General features: G+C 37.7%; 1 protein-coding gene across 2 annotated transcripts in view; it reads right to left on the bottom strand.

The window, feature by feature from the left end:
- The window catches only part of LOC144639226 (B-cell receptor CD22-like), a 74,357-nt gene that overhangs the window by 36,727 nt on the left and 17,895 nt on the right, over positions 1 to 19,735 (bottom strand). The window contains exon 7 of one of the 2 annotated variants that reach the window (XM_078498512.1): positions 12,670 to 12,936. The exons of the other annotated variant lie outside the window; for it this stretch is intronic. Coding sequence (XP_078354638.1) covers positions 12,670 to 12,936 — 267 coding nt within the window. The remainder of the gene's footprint in view (positions 1 to 12,669; positions 12,937 to 19,735) is intronic. 2 annotated transcript variants of the gene reach the window in all.

Here is a 19,735-nt window from a genome sequence, read left to right as displayed (position 1 = left end):
CATTTCACTTTTTACTTATTTAAGGCAAGTAAAATGAGGAGCCCGGAACATTGAATTCGAACAAGAAACTTGATTGAAATTACAGGTTGTTTATCATTTACAAAAGAATTCAATTTTCTTCGGTGAGGAATTTTCGTTAGAGGATAACGCTATCCCATTTTAACCCTATCCAGACCGGAGGGGGGGGGGCGGAAAGTGCCCGCGCTGACTTTGAACGCTTATAACTTTTTCAATATTCAATCAAACGCTGCCAAACTTTGCGACTTTATCTAAAATTTATCTGGGAATAATTTGGTAGGGTAGGTTGTTGTGTCAGGAACTTGACGTCACCATGGCAACAGCATTTTGACAGGCATGTTTTCCCAAATTTGTAATTTTCGTGTTTCTATTAATGAAAAATAACTTTAAACCAATTATTTTCACCTTTTTACGGGTTTTAAGCACATTTTCATTGATTTTAAGTATTTTCCGGTAATTTTGGGCGGTTTTCTGACGTTTTGGAAAAATTTCTAAATCCAAGATGGCGGATCCAAGATGGCGGCTGTTTTGACATGATGATGTAACTGTCACGTGATGTGACGTCATCATCCCACGTGACATATATCAAAAGATAGATTTTGGAACACACTATATATCCTGTTAGTTTCATTGTGATTGCTTATATATTCTGGAAGTTACGGAGGGGGGGGCGGAATCCGCCCCCCCCCCCCCCAGTCTGAAAAGACCAAAAAAAGCCCGGTCTGAATAGGGTTAAGTTTTCCCCATCGTTTCGGTTGAACTACGAAATTTGGCATGGCCATAAAAGCCAAAAGGCCTGGAACTGGTGCAAAAGATGCAAATCGATATATGGTATGTGAAACGTCCCACTGGCAAACGAGACTTCCTTTTTAGAAGTTCCGTTCCTCTAGGAAATTTTTCAGTGGAATAAACCAAAAAAGTCGTGTTCCATTTACCTCGCAGCTGGAAGTGTAAAATGAAAATGTTGTTTATAGTGGTCATGCACTTAGCGAGATAGCTAGTTTACAGGCCGGATGCCACTGAAACAGAGGAAACAAATATTTTAAATGAACATAACATGGAATTTCCAGAAATTTCTGGTAAATGGTACACAAACATAGCTACCAGCGAAACATGTGCAAAAATTAGCAGTTTTGTGACTTATGATTCTTGTTGCCGTAAACGATCGTGACCTGGAGAAGACGCAAAATATAAAACCCTTTTTTTTCTTAAATTTTACCTGCACCCCCTCCCGCCCTACTCTCTCACTTGCGCCACGTGACACACGGCTTCAAAGAAGGTGCCTATATTATGCAACAAGATGACAACAAGCTAAACACCTTGAAAAGTGAACAAAAGAAAACCAAACCCACGTTCCTAATCTTCATAACTAATTAACAAACTCTTTATCTGTGTTCCCGTAAACAAAGTCCTCTTAATTTTCTTAGACGTCCTTACGATCCACATCATATCAAAAAGTAAGTGAACATCTGTCTCGCTTTTTCTTTTTAACAATAGCGTAGACAAATTCTTTCACAAGATATACCACAGTACAGTATGTGTTTAAGGTTGCATAAGGGCCGGCTACTTGCAGGCTTAACTTACGATAAGTGACATGATAAGAACAAAGGTCAAAAGAAAGAACAGTGATGTGAAGATTCCAAGATGTTATTCAAGTGTTATGATAACAAGGTTTTTAAAGAAAAGTACAACTTTGAAAGCACTCGATGCTTTATCATACGATAAATAAGAAATTCCAAAATTTTGTGGCGAAAATTAAAATAACCAAACTTTTAACACGGGATTTCGTCAGCTGTATAACTAACACCTTAAGGTTACTATTTTTAGCGGCTACTAATTTTAGCGATTTTTTCAGAGCAAGATTTAGCGACTATTTAATTTAGCGATTTTACGAACAATATGAAAAGTTAGTGATATCATGTAAACCAGTATTTAATGAACATATAGCTAAGATAGAAATATATGTTCAGTAAAATTAGTAGCCGCTAACAATAGTAACCTTAAGGTAACTCAACAAAACAGCAGTTCATGATCATTCCATCAAAGGGGATGGTATGTTAGTTTGCCTTGGATACATTAAAATAAAATCTTTTTTGGTTGATCGGTCACGAAATCATTCTTTCTCGACGTCTGTTCTTATTTTTAGGAACACCATCACGTTACAATGGTTGGAATCACGGTTGCCATCATTTTGCTGTCGAGTCTTATTGGCATTGAAGCAGGTAAGATTGTTATATGAGGCTAGACTAATGAACAACTAAAAAAGGAATGAAAAAGGAATGAGCAGATTGATCAGTAACTATCTCAGGCTAATGCCTCTATAAAAAGAACTCAAGATATTATATAATTTATTAAAACATAGCTAGTACACCAAAAGGACCGACATGGTAAAACTCGTCCCACAGTTAATACAACTCTCCTACATCTAGATCTTGCAGATTGATCTGTCCTTCTAAACTCGCCAAAGCATCATACACGCCGGCTTAAAAAAGTAATTTTTAACACGAATTCTCCTTCCGAGAATGGAAAATATAGGGAACTGTCATTTTCTATGAGGTAATCCAGCATTTATGATATTATAACAGTTGATAACTAAATTAACAACTCTACGAGATTCGTATTTCTTCAGTGAAAATGAAAACTTTGTTTACCACTAAACCTAATGTCGTGGAGTGAAATTTCCTTTTCGCTGTCTTATGAATCATGGAACAGTTAAAAAAATATTTTCAACTTCTCTGAGTACCTGTTTACACGGTGGGAGATTTAGTCGACACAGCCGCCAGTCTAGCAGGTTGATGAACTTGCACGCAGCGATTTTAATCTACAATTTTTCTTGTGAAAATCGGTTAGAAAAATAATTCTAGCACTTTAGCCTTGAATCATCACGTGTAATAAGTACTCCAAAGTCATGTTTTTGTCGCTGTCAAATTTCTTTTCTTAAACTTTTATCGTAAAAAATTTATTTCACGTTTGAAACATCGAGCTATGGTCGCTCAGCGACAGGTGTGGATTTTGCCGCGAGTGAATGTTTAGCCAATGAAACATCTAGGTTGGCCTAAACCTTTCGAACAGCTCGGTTGTCGTGCAAGAGAGTTATTTTTTTTTAAAAAAAAAAATTCGTTTCCATTCCTGTTTTTCAAAGATTTCCCGGTTTATATCGAATTTAGTTTGCCTTCTGAAGACCCATGGAGTTTGGCACCAATAAGGGATTATATAACTGAATATAACTTTAACTTGCTTGAAGGGTTATTATTACAAGCTCGTTTCACGTAAGTCAGTGAAAGTCCTTCACCTTTCTTTTCCCCGCCGGCATAATTTGATAAAATTTGTTTTTGACTAGTTGTTTATCATATTTTTTCTTTGCTGCAGAAACCAATACAATTCGCTTGGAAAAGCATTCCGCCGTGGATTTTTGTACAACAGCAAGATATAAAACAGTTTCCATATACGATTTTATCTACAAGCACAACTGTTTTCCAGCTGACGGGTGGGACAAGTTCTTTAAAATCGGGGAGGTCCGGGAAGCAATCGGCGAAATATCCCTGGTACTTCAAAAAGATGCAGAAAGGATTCCAATCGAACCTCCATTGCCGCACATGTTCAATGCCTTTAACAAAATCAGCCCTAAAGACATCAAAGTTGTCATCTTAGGTCAGGATCCGACTCCCCAACCAGGCCAAGCTACAGGCATGGCGTTCAGCTTAAAGAAAGGCGTAGACCCCAGTACTGTTCCAAGTGTGCACAACATGCTGGTGGAGTTGAAATTGGAAGGAATGAATGTGGACCTGTCAAACGGTGACCTGACACAATGGCGAAATCAGGGAGTCTTGCTGTTAAACGCGGCATTAACAGTTATACAAGGACATGCAGGGTCTCACAAAGGATTGTGGGTGAAATTCACTAAGTTGCTGATTGATCATATCAATACGGAAAGCCCGCCATCAGCTTGGATTCTTTGGGGAAAACATGCGCAAAAATTTGCTGGACTTATCAGCACAAACAGGCATTACATCAAGACTGGACATCATCCCTCTCCTAGGAGTCAGACAAATGAAGCTAGATTTTTTGGTGGAAACTACTTCCGCTGTGCTAATGAGTTCTTGTTCATAAAAGCCAAACGTGGTGTCATTGACTGGGGATTACAACGCGCACCCCCGTCGCTGGCTGCCAAAAACCACGCAAAATGCTAGAACTGTATCAAAACAACAGGAATGATAATTCCGTATATCATTTTGTCTTTAAATTGTTTTAAATGCGTATTAAAGTTGCACGAAAAGACATTTGAGCTTTAGCATACTGTAGAAGACGTGTCAAACGAACAAGTCTTCCATGCATCGTGACTAGTGGTAACCACAGGTTAGAAAGTGCGGGCCTAGATGCAGTTAACTTCCTGTTTGAACAACACATTTTCGGATCCTTTCGCATTGTAACCGTTCATGATGGAAGAAGAAATAACTTAAGTCACCTCATTTCACGGCAATTTTTTCAACAGCTCACGAAAATTTTTCAGACAGTGTCGATAAATCACTGGACAAAAGAAAATTATTCCGAGTAAGGTCGAGTAACGCGTCACGCTTAAGTCACGAATGTTTTTTATCGTTTCCTATTGCCGCGAACCAATCAGAGTTGTTTTTTTGATTGACAGTTTTGCGAAGTGTAGTCGAGCACGCGGTGTGAATTGAGATGTGATTTTCCTCCGTCGGCAAACTCGCTTTGTTGTCAGTGTTATAAGGAATTTCTCGAGAATAACCGTTGTTGGAATCATTCGCTTTGCCGTAGTTTATCTGTGATACAATCACAGCAGATCTTCTCAAAAGCAACACCTATAAAACAACGTCTGCAAAACGCAATGTCTGCAAGACAGAAGCCTCGATCTAATGTGACAAACTGTTGATTTTTCGCATTCTTATCCCTCTTGGAGACAAGATTTTTCTCTTCCGGTGTTACGACAAACTGTCGTGATTGACACATTTTTTGCATTCCGATCGTTCTTAGTGGAAGAACAAAATTTTCAACTTCCGGTTTGCAGATAGCCTTTATAAACGTGGCGCGCACGCGTAATACGCAATCCGCTGGTCACTGTCAAGATTAGGGTTGCGGGCCTCTCTTGGGCCCGCAATAATTACTACTAAACTGGCATGAATTATTCCAAAAACACTGAATAACATTGTGATAATTATGGCACTACTTTCTGCTTCAGTTAAACTGCAGGCACAATATTTTTTATTAGTGTACTAGTCAGAAGTAAGACGAGCTTAGCGCCGCGATCTTTTACTATTCGTCGACGTTCCCTTTGTAGTCTGCATTGTGCAGTTGATGCCAACATCAACTATTGTTTTACATTAATTTAACACCTACGGCTACCAAACGGACAGTGTTGAGGCTTGCTTATTTCCAAGTACATGATTGTAGACTATCACTAGTACGAACTACATGCCAAATTTAATTCGAAAATGTGTAATCATTCCAGAATAAAATGTGATTTTGTGAATCCCTGCTTAGCAATAAACTCAAATTAAATTCCATTGTGGCGAAGATTCCGTAAAAAAAAACCCGGCAAAATCTATGTCATTAAAGAGTTCGAAGCCCTTTGTGTTCAATGCCGCCATTTTGGATGGAATTTCCGCTGTTTTAAAAGACCTGCAGACCTCAAAACCTTTGTTTATTTATCCGTTGCTAGGTGCAGCACTCGTCCCAGATTTTCTGTTTCTCGAACATTCACTTTTGAGGACTAGGGACAAGTTTCAAATCCAATATGGCGTATGAAAAGCAAATGGTGCTCGAACAATCAAAACAACATCCTAAAGCAGCTATCGGATAGAAAATATCATCGAGAAAAGCCAACAAATGGACAAAGAGCCTAACAACCGACCCAGTTCCTCGCTCGGAAATACTATTTACTTCCGGTACATGCCCAAATTTTAGCTTCACCGTTCTCACCTCCTCGTGCGTATTTTGTCTCAAAATTGATATTTCTATAAAATATGAGGAATAAGGAACATGATAAGAAAAAATTGGGGAAAACAAAAATTCGAAATTTTCCCGGTGCAACTACCTTAAAACTCTCTCCCCCGCAGACGCTCCTTACGAAACACAAAAGAGGCCTCTGCGGAGGAGAGAGACCTTTAAACGAAGCTAAAATTCTTCTTCCATGGCGCATGCGTGCATGATCGTGACACGAGCAAACATTCACTATCAGCTCGGGTATTTAGCTGTAGTTCGTATAGTGTGATCGTGCGAGTGAGAGTAGTTCTGAAAAGAACTAATGTTATAGCACAACTAAAGTAAAGCGCGCGTTCTGATTGGTTAATTTAGCGTCTACTGTTTGTCCATGTTTGTTCAACCTGAGCGAGCGCGCTGATCTGATGTGGCACAAGAAAGTGCCACTTCTTCGCGAGTTTTTACATGTTTTCTCGATTTTCCTGTGAATTTAAAAAGCTCAACAGAGGAAAAACCATTTCTCCATAATGCTTAAAGAATTTGAGGTATAATGCAAGTTTGAAATAATTCAAGTTTGTTTGGTTTGTTAAGCACGCAAGAAGCTACTCTTACGCTTCTTTCGTGCTTAGCAACCTCCCGCGTGCATCTGAAACTTAATAGTGCACGCTGTGACGTTTACCATTTGTTAATTGGTGACTGACGTTTCGACAACCTGAGCGGAAGCCATCTTCAGAGTCAAGTGAAAAGTTGTTGTAAGTCTATGCTATATCTGTAATTCAATAAACAAAGTTCTCTTAATTTGTTTGGACCTTCTTCCCATCCACATAATGTCAACAAGTAAATGAACAATCTCTCGTTGTTTCTATTTAACAATAATCGTGGAAATAATTTTAAACTATGCATTAAAGCATGTGTTAAAGGTTACATAGATAAGTTTTTCATCTAAAAATTTTCTCGACTCTAAAAAAAAAACAATTTTAGAGATTTTCTGACACTTGAAAAAATTTAAACATTCCAAGATGACGGATCCAGCATGGTGGACTTTAGCAATATACAGAAATATGACGCCATAATTCTGTACGTTGCTACCACTAAAATAAAACATTTCTGGATACTTTTAAAACACACCCTATAGGTTTGATAACTAAAACGTAAATGAATGCTTTTTAAGTTTAGCTTTGTACGTAGCTGTATCCGCGAAACTTACCAAAAGTGACAAAACCTCGCAGGCGAGTAGTGAAATTTTTCCTTGCGTCAAAGACCAGTGTCAGGTAAAAACCCTTACAAAAGTTTGGCTATGGAGTAACGCATTTTGTTCACTTTCAAGTGCAATCAACAGCCCATTATAAACTTCTAGCTGGTGCTATTAATTAATACCGTACTTTGGCAATTTACATCGAGTAGCTCCCAACAAAGCATCAAACTGACAGTTCAAATAACTTTGACGATATCTTCCAGATGTTTTCGTCCTTAAATACGTACGTATTTTTTTCAAAGAATAAACTTTTAAAGAAAAAAAGAAACAGTGGAATAAAATCACCAAAATTGAAACTTAGTTTATTATATTATATTCACTGAGGTTGGTAAAGGGTACTTTCATAAGCCGTGATTAAAACTGTTTTAGACTGTGAAACGTAAAATGGCTTTTTTTCCTCAGCTCGTGAAATATGTTATGCTTTAGAAGCCATTAGCCACGATTTATCATCGTCGTGATTTTCCGTGAACGAGAATTACTGACCGTTTTGTTCATTGTGATGTTGTGAACTCGAAAAAACTCGAAATAACCACTCAGTTTTTCTTCAAACGGTATTTGGACCTCCTTTAGATCTCTAACTACTCTTTCCCGTGCTTCGTGAAATATCACCTTAAAGTGTATATGACAGATGTTTTTTTTATTTGCCTGATCAAATCTACGTGGTATGCTGATGCGAACATCGAAAAAAGAAATTCGAAATCTCGTTTTTTTCACCACGTTTTCGACCTAAAACACGCAATATTTTCACTTCCGGTTGGGTCCAAAACCGCGCACAGTGGGGAGCTGGGTCTATTCTGCTTTTGACGTCATGGCCGGTCTAGACCCAGCTCCCCACTGGGCGCCGTGACGTCAAACAAGTGATACACTCAAGAAACAAACAAACTGAACAGGGAATTTCAAAGGAAGATTGCGGTTGGGATGCCGGAAAACCGAAAAAAAAGCTAAAGGCTTGGAAGTTTATAAATGATCTGAAGTCTAGAGGGATACTAGTGTAATAATAGTTTTTTTAGAAAAGCCGAGGGAAACAGCGTGTGAAAAAAAGCTATCATATATCATATCAGCAAATATACAGGTAAGTAAAATGAAAAGGCGGTTTTTAATCTTGACGTATTAGGCTCAAAACAAGTTTAGAAGTAGCGCACGTGTTGTTGTGATTTTAGCGATTTTAAATCTATGCCGTCGCAGCTTTAAAATTCCATGTTCGGTTTGTTTGGTTATTGAGTGTATCACTGAGCGCATTCTTGTTTGACGTCAAGGCGCACAGTGGGGAGCTGGGTCTAGACCGGCCATGACGTCAAAAGCAGAATAGACCCAGCTCCCCAATGTGCGCGGTTTTGGACCCAACCGGAAGTGAAATTTCACGATTTTAGAGCGCGAAAACGCGGTGAAAAAAAGAGATTTCGAATTTCTTTTTTCGATGTTCCCATCAGCATTCCACGTACATTCGATCAGGCAAATAAAAAAACTGTGTCATATACACTTTAAAGATGGTGCCATATTATGGAACAAGCTGCGAACAAGCTAAACACGAACAAAAGAAAACCAAACCAACGATTTTAGTTCTTTACAAATTAACACACTCCTTATCCTGTTATCTGTAACTTTTATAAGCAGTGATTTAAAATGTTTTAAGACTGTAAAAAATATAAATGAAAATGACTTTATTCCCTAAGTTCGTGAAACATGTTCGGCTTTAGTAGCCTTAAGCTACAATTTACCATTATCGTGATTATTTGTGAAATAAAATTACTGATCTTTTTTAGGAATTTTAATTGAACTCGATAAAACTCGAAACAACTAGTTTCTTTTCTTTTAAACGGTATCTGGACCTCCATTTTTACTACTCTTTCTCGTGTTTCGTGACATACTTCTTTAGAGAAGGTGCCATACTATGCAACAAAATGCGAACAAACTAGACACCTTGAAAAGTGAACAAAAGAAAACCCAAACCCACGCTCCTAATTCATTACTAATTAACACACACTTCTACTTATCTGTAACTCAATAAACAAAACCCTCTTAATTTGCTTGGACCTTCATCCGATCCACTTCATATTAGCAAGTAAGTACATGAAAGCTCTCTCGTTGTTTATTTTCAGTAATAAGTGTGGGAATAATTTTCGAAAGGTTAAGCTATCAAACTAAAGAACGCGTTGAAGTTACATAGTTCAAGATTACGATAATTAAGTGAAATGATAAGAATTAAGGTCAATGGAAAGACAATGATGCGAAGGTCAAAAAATGTTATTCAAGTGTTATGATAACAAGGTTATTATTGCTATAAGTAATATGACAACAAAGTTAAAATTGTGCGCGGTATAATTAGAATAGGTACTTATTAGCTAAAAGCGTTACAACTGATAAGCTCACAACTTTTAAAGTGTTAGTATATGATATGTTACAACGTTTAAATATGAATACAACGTTTAAAGTACTCAAAGGTTTATGTAAACTTGACTCCTTCGTTCTTAAAACTTTAAAATTGTCAAGTCACTTTTTTATGAGCATTCCATATATCGCAACAAAAGAAAAATAAATATTAACATTTTTTTCATCAAAGAAGATGCTACTAATATATATAGTCTTCGCTACATAAAATTAAAACCTTACGGTTTTAATTTCCAGCCCTTACAAGCGTTCACTTTAATTTAAACCTTGCCAGGTTAAATTTTTCTGGGTCATTTATGAGTTAATCTGTCTTTTAACTTTTGAGCGTCCTTTCTAGACGTCTTCTTTATTTCTATTTTTTAGAATCATCGTCGAATCAACAATGGTTGGAATTACTGTTGCCATCATTTTGCTGTCGAGTCTTATTAGCATTGATGCAGGTAAGGATGTCATATGATGTTAAACTAAGAAACAATTAAAAGGGGAGAACTAAAAAAAGACAATTCAGTAAGGATGCCAGCCTTATTTATGACTCAGAACTCAGGACGCGAGCATTACATCTAAAGGACCGTTGATCTGGAAATTTCTTACAGTGCGCGCTTTTCTCCATCTTGCATTGTCTGTCCTAACAAACTCCGTAAAAACATCATAAACGCTTTAAAGTAAATTCGACATAAATTTTCCTTACGAGCAAGAGGAAATACAAAACCTACTTCTCATCTATTTGTCGGCTTTCTTTCAGAGATAATAACATATTCAGCCTTCTCTCGTCAACTTATGAATCATTGATCAGTAAAAAAAAAAATGGTTTTAAACTGCTCTCTGTTCTCTCTCTGGGAACCTGTTTACACGCGGTAGGAAATCGAACCTAGCTCAGCAGTTAGTCTAGCAGGTTGTTGAGCTTAAAAGTGTTGTACCACTTTCTGTTTTTGCGCGAAGTGGTTGCACTTTGCCTTGGTGGAAGGGATCAACCTAGCACTTAAGGCTGGGATTATCAGGAGTTATGGAAGGACTTGAAATTCCAAGTTATTTTATTGTAGAAATTTGTCCCTTAAATTATGACCTCTAAATAACGTTTGGGGGCACTGAACTGTTACCAACCCCCCCCCCCCCCCCACCCAGCTTTTGACGATAAATAAAGAAATGTTCCTTCGACAACACAAATTTACAATTAAATACTTGCCACAGTTTTTGAAACACTTCGTTTTGACAATATTTCCAGTCCCCACCCCTTGTTAGTGTTGACAAGCCACTTCAGAAGTGGTTCATGAGGGCGCTTTGCCGATTGCTAGAATTAAGTGAACGAAAATGGGGGGGGGGGGGGGGGTGGGTAGGTGAGCACACAGTGATAAGGTATTGATTACTTTTTTATTATATTCATTTCACCTGTAGGGATGTCATATGATACAGAAAGCAATTCAACTCAATTAGCAAAGCATTCCGCCATGGGATTGGACTGCAACACAGCAACATACAAGACAGTCACCCTATATAATTTTGTCTACACATATAAGTGTTTTCCACCAGGATGGGAAGGGTTCTTTAGTCAAGAAAACATTCAACAGGAGATAAACCATATCTCTTATCAACTTAATAAATTTAAAAACAACAAAAATTATCTTATCGAGCCTCCAATGCCGCACATGTTCAATGCCTTTCAAAACATCGGCCTCGAAAACGTCAAAGTTGTTATTTTAGGTCAGGATCCTACTCCTCAAGCAAACCAAGCTACAGGTATGGCGTTCAGCTTGAAGCCAGGTGTAGACCCCCGTACAGTCCCAAGCGTGTTAAACATGCTGGTGGAGTTGAGATCGGAAGGAATAGATGTAGGTCTCTCAAACGGTGACCTGACTTCATGGCGGAATCAGGGAGTCTTGCTGTTAAACGCAGCGTTAACAGTTCAGCAAGGACAAGCAGGGTCTCATCAAGGAGTGTGGCAAGGTTTCACAGAATTACTGATACAATATATAAGCAAGAACGGCCCTCCATCAGCTTGGATTCTTTGGGGAGCGGAGGCACAGAGGTTTGCTAAATTTATCAGCAAGAACAAGCCGGTTTACATCAAGACTGGAGGGCATCCCTCTCCACAGGGTGCAGCACATTTCTTTGGTGGCAACTACTTCCGCTGTGCTAATGAATTCTTGGAAGGTTTTGTTCATGGCGGAATTGACTGGCATATACCTCCACCTCCGCATGAGATTGAAAGCATAAGAACGCATGCGCAATGCTAGCAGTGAAATTGAGCAGCGGGAAACTCCATATATGTATAAGCATAACGTTTTTTCCCTTCAAATTGCTATTTTGACGTAGAGAAAAAGTGAAATGTTTAAAAGTCAAACATTACACAGTGTAGTTCCAATCTGTTTATCTTGTAAACATTGCGTTTCCAGTGTTGGAAGTATTACATTCTTTTAACTTCTTATGTAATGTCATAATAGTTGATATCAACGTGCATAAACTCTTCTATAAAAATTGAATTGCATTGTTAACCAAGTTACAGCTAATTTACAGCTCGGATGGATCCAATATGCTTATCATACCCAATGCCATTAAAGTTATTTTAAAAACAATTATAACTTTTGTCTTTTTCGTGTGTAAAGAGCACTTTTTAAGTGTTGTACCCCGCGCCACCACTTTGAATCTTTTGATATCCCTGTTATCCAAAAACAAGAGCTCTTTCGTTGTGGAAAAGGGGCAACTTCATGTGAAGTTGTGAGCTAAAATAGCGGCAACCAAAGAAATTAAAGCTCAAAATGGCATAATTTTGTTTGTTTCCAATTTATTTTCTGGTCTGACAATATTGCCATAAATTTAATATCAATCTGCAACTTTGCAGCAGTGGAGAGAGGGCGTAAATAGCATAGTAGAAGTGAAATCATGCTACTTGGTATTGGAACCCAGAGGGGTAAATTTAGGTTAAGTAAGGATAGGTTAAGTTGGCTTGGGTTGAGATGGGCTGGGTTAGGGTTAGGGTCTTTTGGACTATTTAAAAAAAACACTATGTCACTGGAAATAAAAGAAAAATGAATACTTGGAAGTATATAAGGACGATAAAGTTAGTTGCTTACATTGCACATCAATGTTACTGATCCTGGAAGTCACAGCTTGACCGACTCCATTTCCAACAACACAATAGTACTGTCCCGCATCAGATCTTGAGATTCTGGTAAAGGTCAAGTTCACTCCATACCACAGTACTGCGTTGTTTGCTGTAACGCTATACCACGTGATGTTTGGTTTAGGATTGGCAGCTGTCACTTTACATTGAAGCGTGACATTGACGCCTTCGACAACTGTGTGGCTACCAGGATAAAGGTTATCTAGTGAAGGAGAATCTGAAAATAAACAAAATATCATTATGAGCATTAATATCATTATTATTGTCACGTTCGAAATCCAATGGAAATCACCTTAAATGCCACACAATCAAAAGCGATTTACATGCTAATTCTCCCCATGATAACAACACATTAATCACGAACAAAGAACAGGAGAGTTAAGAAGATGACCACCAAAGGGAGAATTGTCCTGATATTTTAACATATATTCTCCTCAGTAGTAATCTAAGAAAAGTATGGTGGCCAATAGGGAGAATTTATGTGTTGGCATATGTATCTTATGTCTAGTCCTTTAGGAAATTTGTAAAATGTGTAAAACATTAGGATTTACGAACTCAATTTTTATTTTAACGGGGAACCAGTCATTATTTTTTTTGTTTAACAGTAACAAATGAAATATTTGCTTGCAAATAGGATTTTTATGTTTTTCTCCGACATTCTAATGTTAAGTTGCCATGTTGTGTTACGGGTTGCGTGACAACATCCGAGCATGTGCGGAGAGGTCATAGGGCTTAATCAGAGGATACCCCCTCTAGCGGAATGCGTTACTATTACACAGTCAATCGCTGTCGTGTAAAGAGAGAAACAGAAAACAAACAAACAAACAAACAAAAAAACAGAAAAAAAGGATCCATAACAACTGCATAGAGTACCGCAAGAGCTACCATTAAATTTAAATCCTCGCCACGTGACTGAAGAACCAGCCAATGAGAGCGCGTTTTTTTTATCTCCACTATCAAACAATCCTTGCTGCTACATTTGCTTGCAATTTCTGAGACGGGATATAACTTTACTCATTATTTTCCTGGTTTATTTCTGCTTATGCAGAGCTTAGGCACGCCGTAGATGTAGCCATAACAACAACAACAACATAATTCTTGTTTCTTGTTTCGCACGCCTATTTGGTATGTAAAACAGCGCATTACATGGATTTCTAATTACTGGTGGCTAAATGCAACCCTTGGTAACTGTAAACTTTATGAATTATATTATTAGCTTTTAACGAAGATACATTTTCCTGCAGACTTCCAAACCAAAAAAATTGAAGTGTATCATACAATTCACTGAGTATGTGATAAAACTCGTAATTTCAAATTGACGCTCGGCCGATTTTAAAATTGTTCGCCTGATTACTCCCTGAATTGTACTTTACTCAGTCCATGCAATTACTAAATCTAACAAGTTACGAAGTATCGCTTATTCTTGAGTCAAAGAACGATTTTGTTTAAAAGTTTAAGGGCCAGCTAGCTAGCATCGATTCCGACAACACGCCGTCAGAGCAAATCGAAGAATACTGTGAATTTCAACTTCGCAAAAATATCTTTTTTGGAACTTCTTGTTCTGTACGGCATGTGGATCGTGTTAAAGACATGAGAGGTACCATGGCATAAGAAAACAAACAAATAAGATCATGGATATGAGCTGAAATGAAATTTGCCGGTACGGATCCATTACCAAATGGCTGATTTTGCTCGATATACCTTAAATAAAGAGAACACAAATGTTTCAATCACCACAGATGATAATCGTTAATTTGTAGGTGATGAACTATTGTCTCACGTGTTGAAATGAACTACTCAAAATAATGTCATTTTTATTTAACAAACTGCCAACAAGCTAAGCACCCAGAAAAAATGAACAAAAGGCAACCAGACTTGCATTTCTAATATTTTCACGGGAGGCGCGGTGGCCTAATGGTTAGTGCGCCGGACTCTGGAATGAACGGTCCGAGTTCGAGCCTCGGCTGGGGTCACTGAGTTGTGTTCTTGGGCAAGACACTTTACTCTCATAGTGCCTCTCTCCACCCAGGTGTATAAATGGGCACCGGCGACATAATGCTGGGGGGAACCCTGCGATGGACTAGCATCCCATCCAGGGGGGAGTAGAAATATTCCTAGCCGCTTAATGCTACGGAAACCGGGATAAGCTCCGGCAGTGTGGGCCGCATGGCTCGTGGCTTCCCCATGGTATTTGAATACAGTCATCCTTTACTTGGCTTTGCACTTTGCTTGGATTAGCATCGCATCACAAAGTGAGTAATGATATATATTTATATGCTTTTTTTTACATGATAAATATTCCTCCTTTACATGAGATGGTTTGTTTGCAGAAAAATTACGGTAAATCACTGAGAGATTACCAACGAAACAAAATACATGGTGAAAAGGCTTGGCGGTCACAATATTTTTAAATTATATAATTACAACGATAGGCCGTTACGGAAAAAATGATGATGATCTCATTGAAATTTTAAGGTACTTAATGCTTTTTTTGTACGCAAATCTAAAAATACTATTATGAACAGTGTTCCATTCTTTATCGATCGAGAACACTACATGTTTCGATTAGAGAGACACTGTTACACATTACTCTTTGTTGTTAGGTGCGTCGACAAATTAACAATGGTTCGAATCATTGTTATTATCGTTCTGCTACGGAGTTCTAATGTCGTCTATGCAGGTATGACGGTCACGTTCTAAAAAAAAAAAGCAGTAAAAAAGGATGGATGTCTCGGTAAAAGGCCAGGAATCACGCTACTTTTAATGAATCAACCATTAAAAAAACCTAAGGATATTTGTGGATTTATCTACGATAAGTTAACTTAACGTGAACTCTTTCCAGTCCATATTGAATAAAGTATTAAACATGTAATGCACCCCCTCGGTTAATATTCTTTTTAGTGCTCTAATACATGTATAGCATTTGTTGATAAAAATGGACCATTGTTTTTAGGTTTCCTACGACACAAAGGTATCTTTTGGCTGTTAAATAAATCTGTTAAAATCCGTGCATGCATGTTTACACGGTCCCCGCCCGCTTCATTTTTGGGGGCCGCTTCTCTTTTTTTTTTAATATTTGTTATTGGTAAAGTTAGAAAGAACAAAAACCAGCAGGCGTTACTCCTCAATAAAGTACAAAGAAAATTCTATAAGACATGGCTTTTGTCTGCGTTTTAATACGAACTAGGGCCAAAATTTTAAAAACCTCGCCACGGTTGGTCCGTACTGGAGAGGTCAGGATTTATTTTTCAAGTTTGTTTCAAATAACAAAAAAAAAGCGCCCGCCTGCTTTCTTTTTTATAGAAATCCGGACGAGAAACATTTGTTTTTTTTTTTTACTTGGCCTAAAGAGGTCAATCTAACAGGTGGGTCAAATAGTTACCAAATGTTTGTTCCACGTTCCGGCACATGAGAACTACAAGGGACATTTGCCCTGGGTGAAAGAATCATCGAAAATCATCCTATTCACTTACTTTGGTAATTAAAGTGCACGTGGCTATGAGCCTCTGAATTCGGAAAATATATTATGAAAGGGTGAGAATACCGAGGCCAATCAAGTGATCATGGCTTGACCAAACTCGCCTGGTATGGCGCCGAAGCGAACCAAAAACATACGATTAGGTATAAATATCATTATTAATAATACTAGTAACAGTTCTCAATCTAGCTGTTCCCGCGTTTATATAATTTAATTTTATTACCAACTGGTAATTTGAGTCAGAGTTTAGTGAAAAAAATTGGCTTTTGCAGGGATGCCATATGCCACAGAAACTAATTCAACTCGCTTGGAAAAACATTCCGCCATGGAGGTTGACTTCGACTGCAACAGTGCCAGATATAAAGAAGTCTCTCTTTTTGATTTTGTGTACACTCATAACTGTTTTCCAGCGGGATGGAATGCGTTTTTGGATCTTCCGGACGTTAAAACAGAAATAAACCACATCTCTTCTCAGTTTCAGCTTCCTAACGTTAAAAACAATAAGAACTATCTTATCGAACCTCCAATGCCAGTGGCATAAGGAAAAAAATAAATTATGTTGACAACCGTTGGATGTGGAACTTCTGGGCATGGATCCCATAATGAAATGGCCACATTTTGTTTGATTTATCTTTTAAAAAAGGGCGATGAAATAAAGAGAACACAAAATGTTTAAATCACCATAGATGATAACTGCTAAGTTGTGGGTAATGAACCATTGTCTTGTGTGCTAGAATGGAGTACTTAAAAAATGACATTTTTGTTCAACAAACTGCCAACAAGAGAGAAAAAAAACCAAAAAAAAAAAAAAAAAAAAAAAAAGCTTAACGGGATTCGAACCCTGTACAACAAGCTAAGCACCCAGAAAAAATGAACAAAGGGGCAACCAGACTTACGTTTCAATATATTTTGTGCAATCATGACTTATTCACAAACACATTGCTCTTTATAAGTTGTGGGTGATGAATCATTGTCTCATAATCATTTGTTGTGATATACTACTTCAAAACATGATATTTTTTTTCAAAAATCTGCCAACAACTTAAGCACCAAGAGAAATGAACAAAGGGCAACCATGACTTATTAACAAACAAATGCACTGTCGTTTATCTTTGGATTTTCCTTTAGTTGGCTTTGAACCTTCTTTGGATTAACAGCGTATTCAAAAGTGAGTACTGTTCTGTCTTCTCATGCTATATTTTTATCATTTAGACTGGGACACTTTTCGTGATAGTGAACTTCTGTCGGCAAATTCGAGGAAAAGTTGGTAAACATACTTTTCTGGGTGCAAATTATGCGCTGAACACAAAAATTTTGTTTACCAAGCTTAGCTCGTCCTTTCGTGGGTTGGCTTGTGAATACAAAAATCAGGGTAAACCGCCGGCAATTGCATGGTGCGTTGACTTAAACGAAAACAAACAAAATCGGGTTCCTTTTACGCAGTTTTCACTGTGGCACTATTTAATTTTGCCGAACCCCACGGAAAGATCAACACAAAACTAAACTTTCAGAACTTATGGAATGGATATGAGAAGACGCATGCCAAGTTTCATCACTTTATCTCGACGCAAAGGCCGTCAAACCCGACCAGAAGTACGACTAGCTAGTCACGCCTACTCAAACAAAATCGGGTTCCTTTTACGCAGTTTTCACTGTGGCACTAAATGTGATTAAAAAGTTTTAAATCCTTTCGAAAAGAACATCACGGTAAGTCACTCAAAGATTACAAACGAAACAAATTACATTGCGGGATAACTAAATGCGATTATATAAGTTTTAAATCCTATGCTTGCAAGAATACAAAACTCATTTGTCCGAAAAACTAGAAGTTCAATTAGCTAGGGACAACGACCAAAGGGAACCCAAACGCTGTATTAGTTATTCATGATCTTCAAATAAAAATGTTCTTATTTACCTGCGTTCCTGTGTTTGTTTGTTTTTTACCGGTTTGGGGGCGATTTGAATCAGAGCGAAGGCGGTTTACGTTGCGAGTTTTAAACGGTAATCGATTTGTCGCAATGTCAATACGACGCGCCTTAAGCTGCAATTGTTATTTTAGTAACTTGAGTTAAAACTCAAGTTACTAACACCATTACCTATTAACTCTCCTCGCGGGAAGTTTCGTGGGAAAACTTGGGACATAATTGAGGCGCGTCGTATTGACATTGCGACAGATCGATTACCGTTTAAAACTCGAAACGTAAACCGCCTTCGTTTTTTTATTCAAATCGCCCCCAAACCGGTAAAAAAAAAAAACACAGGAACGCAGGTAAATAAGAACATTTTTATTTTAAGATTATGAATAACTAATACAGCATTTGGGTCCCCTGCGCAACGACGGTGTTTCATTCATTATAATCAAGAAAATAGAACTACCTTTTATAAATCAGTACAACTGATTTGCCAGACTTTAGTAGATCGCAGTAAAAAAGTTACGAATGTAAATTGATTTGTGACTGAACCCTTTGACGTTCCTCTTTGTTTTAAGGCGCATCGTCATCTTAACAATGGCTCGAATCATTGCTATCATCATTTTGTTACGGAGTCTTAATGGCATCTATGCAGGTATGGCAATTACATTCTTAAAAGCAGAAGTGAAAAATGAAATATATAATAGTAAAAGCCTAGCCTATAGCAATTGCAAATGTTTCGAATACATAAAGATGCTGGCAAACGAGGACATAATGTTTTAGTCGAATGCTTCCCTGTTTGCCTGCGCACGCAACCTTTTGTTGCGGACACAAAATGTTTGTCCGAGACAACCAAAAAACTCAGTTGTAAAAACTCGAAACGTTGTTTTCTAGGTTTAAGTTAGATCAGATATTTCGTTTTGTAAAATTTCTGTTCATTATTTTGAAATTTTTAATAATTTTAAACTGCTCGAATTTTAAGGGCATGTTTACACTGTGAAAGCTTTGCTCTTAGTAAGGAGGTCAATCCAACAGGTGGGTCAAATTGTTACCAAACGTTTGTTCCACTTTCTGGTACATGAGAGCTACAAGCGACATTCGCCCCGGGTGAAAGAATTACACTATAGCCCTTTAGTAAACAAAGTGGCTAAATGAGCAACTGAACTCGTAGAATGTATAAGGAAAGGACGAGAAAATCAAGGCCACGGAACTAAATTCTGTTCCAGAATTTTTCTACTTTTTTATCAAAAGACCTAGATATTTTTATAAGTTTATAGAAAGTTGTTTCTTGATAATATCATAAACGGTATTCAACATTTCTGGCTATAGCTGTTTCCGCTTTTATAAAATTTTTTTCGCCTGCAATAATCCGAGTCAGAGATTACTTTATTACAGAAAATTAACGCTCCTGTTGATTTAAAAGGTCTTTAAAATTAACGCCACTTTAATTAACACGATTTGGAGATAACGCGAGAGAGGGGGGCAAATTTTTAAAATAAAGAAAATTAACGCGATTATTGATGTCTCTTGAGAAAATTTTGGCTGAACGTACAGAAAAAACGCACGACGAGAACCGCTCTTCTGAAAGCAAAAATGAACTGGAAATATTGCAGTTGACATGTATCTTT

Source organism: Oculina patagonica, chromosome 14 (genome assembly GCF_052425735.1).
Source record: "Oculina patagonica isolate OP01 chromosome 14, crgOcupat, whole genome shotgun sequence".
NCBI lineage: Eukaryota > Metazoa > Cnidaria > Anthozoa > Scleractinia > Oculinidae > Oculina > Oculina patagonica.
The sequence above is the reverse complement of the archived record's forward strand: the minus strand, read 5'-3'. Positions and strand labels throughout refer to the sequence as shown.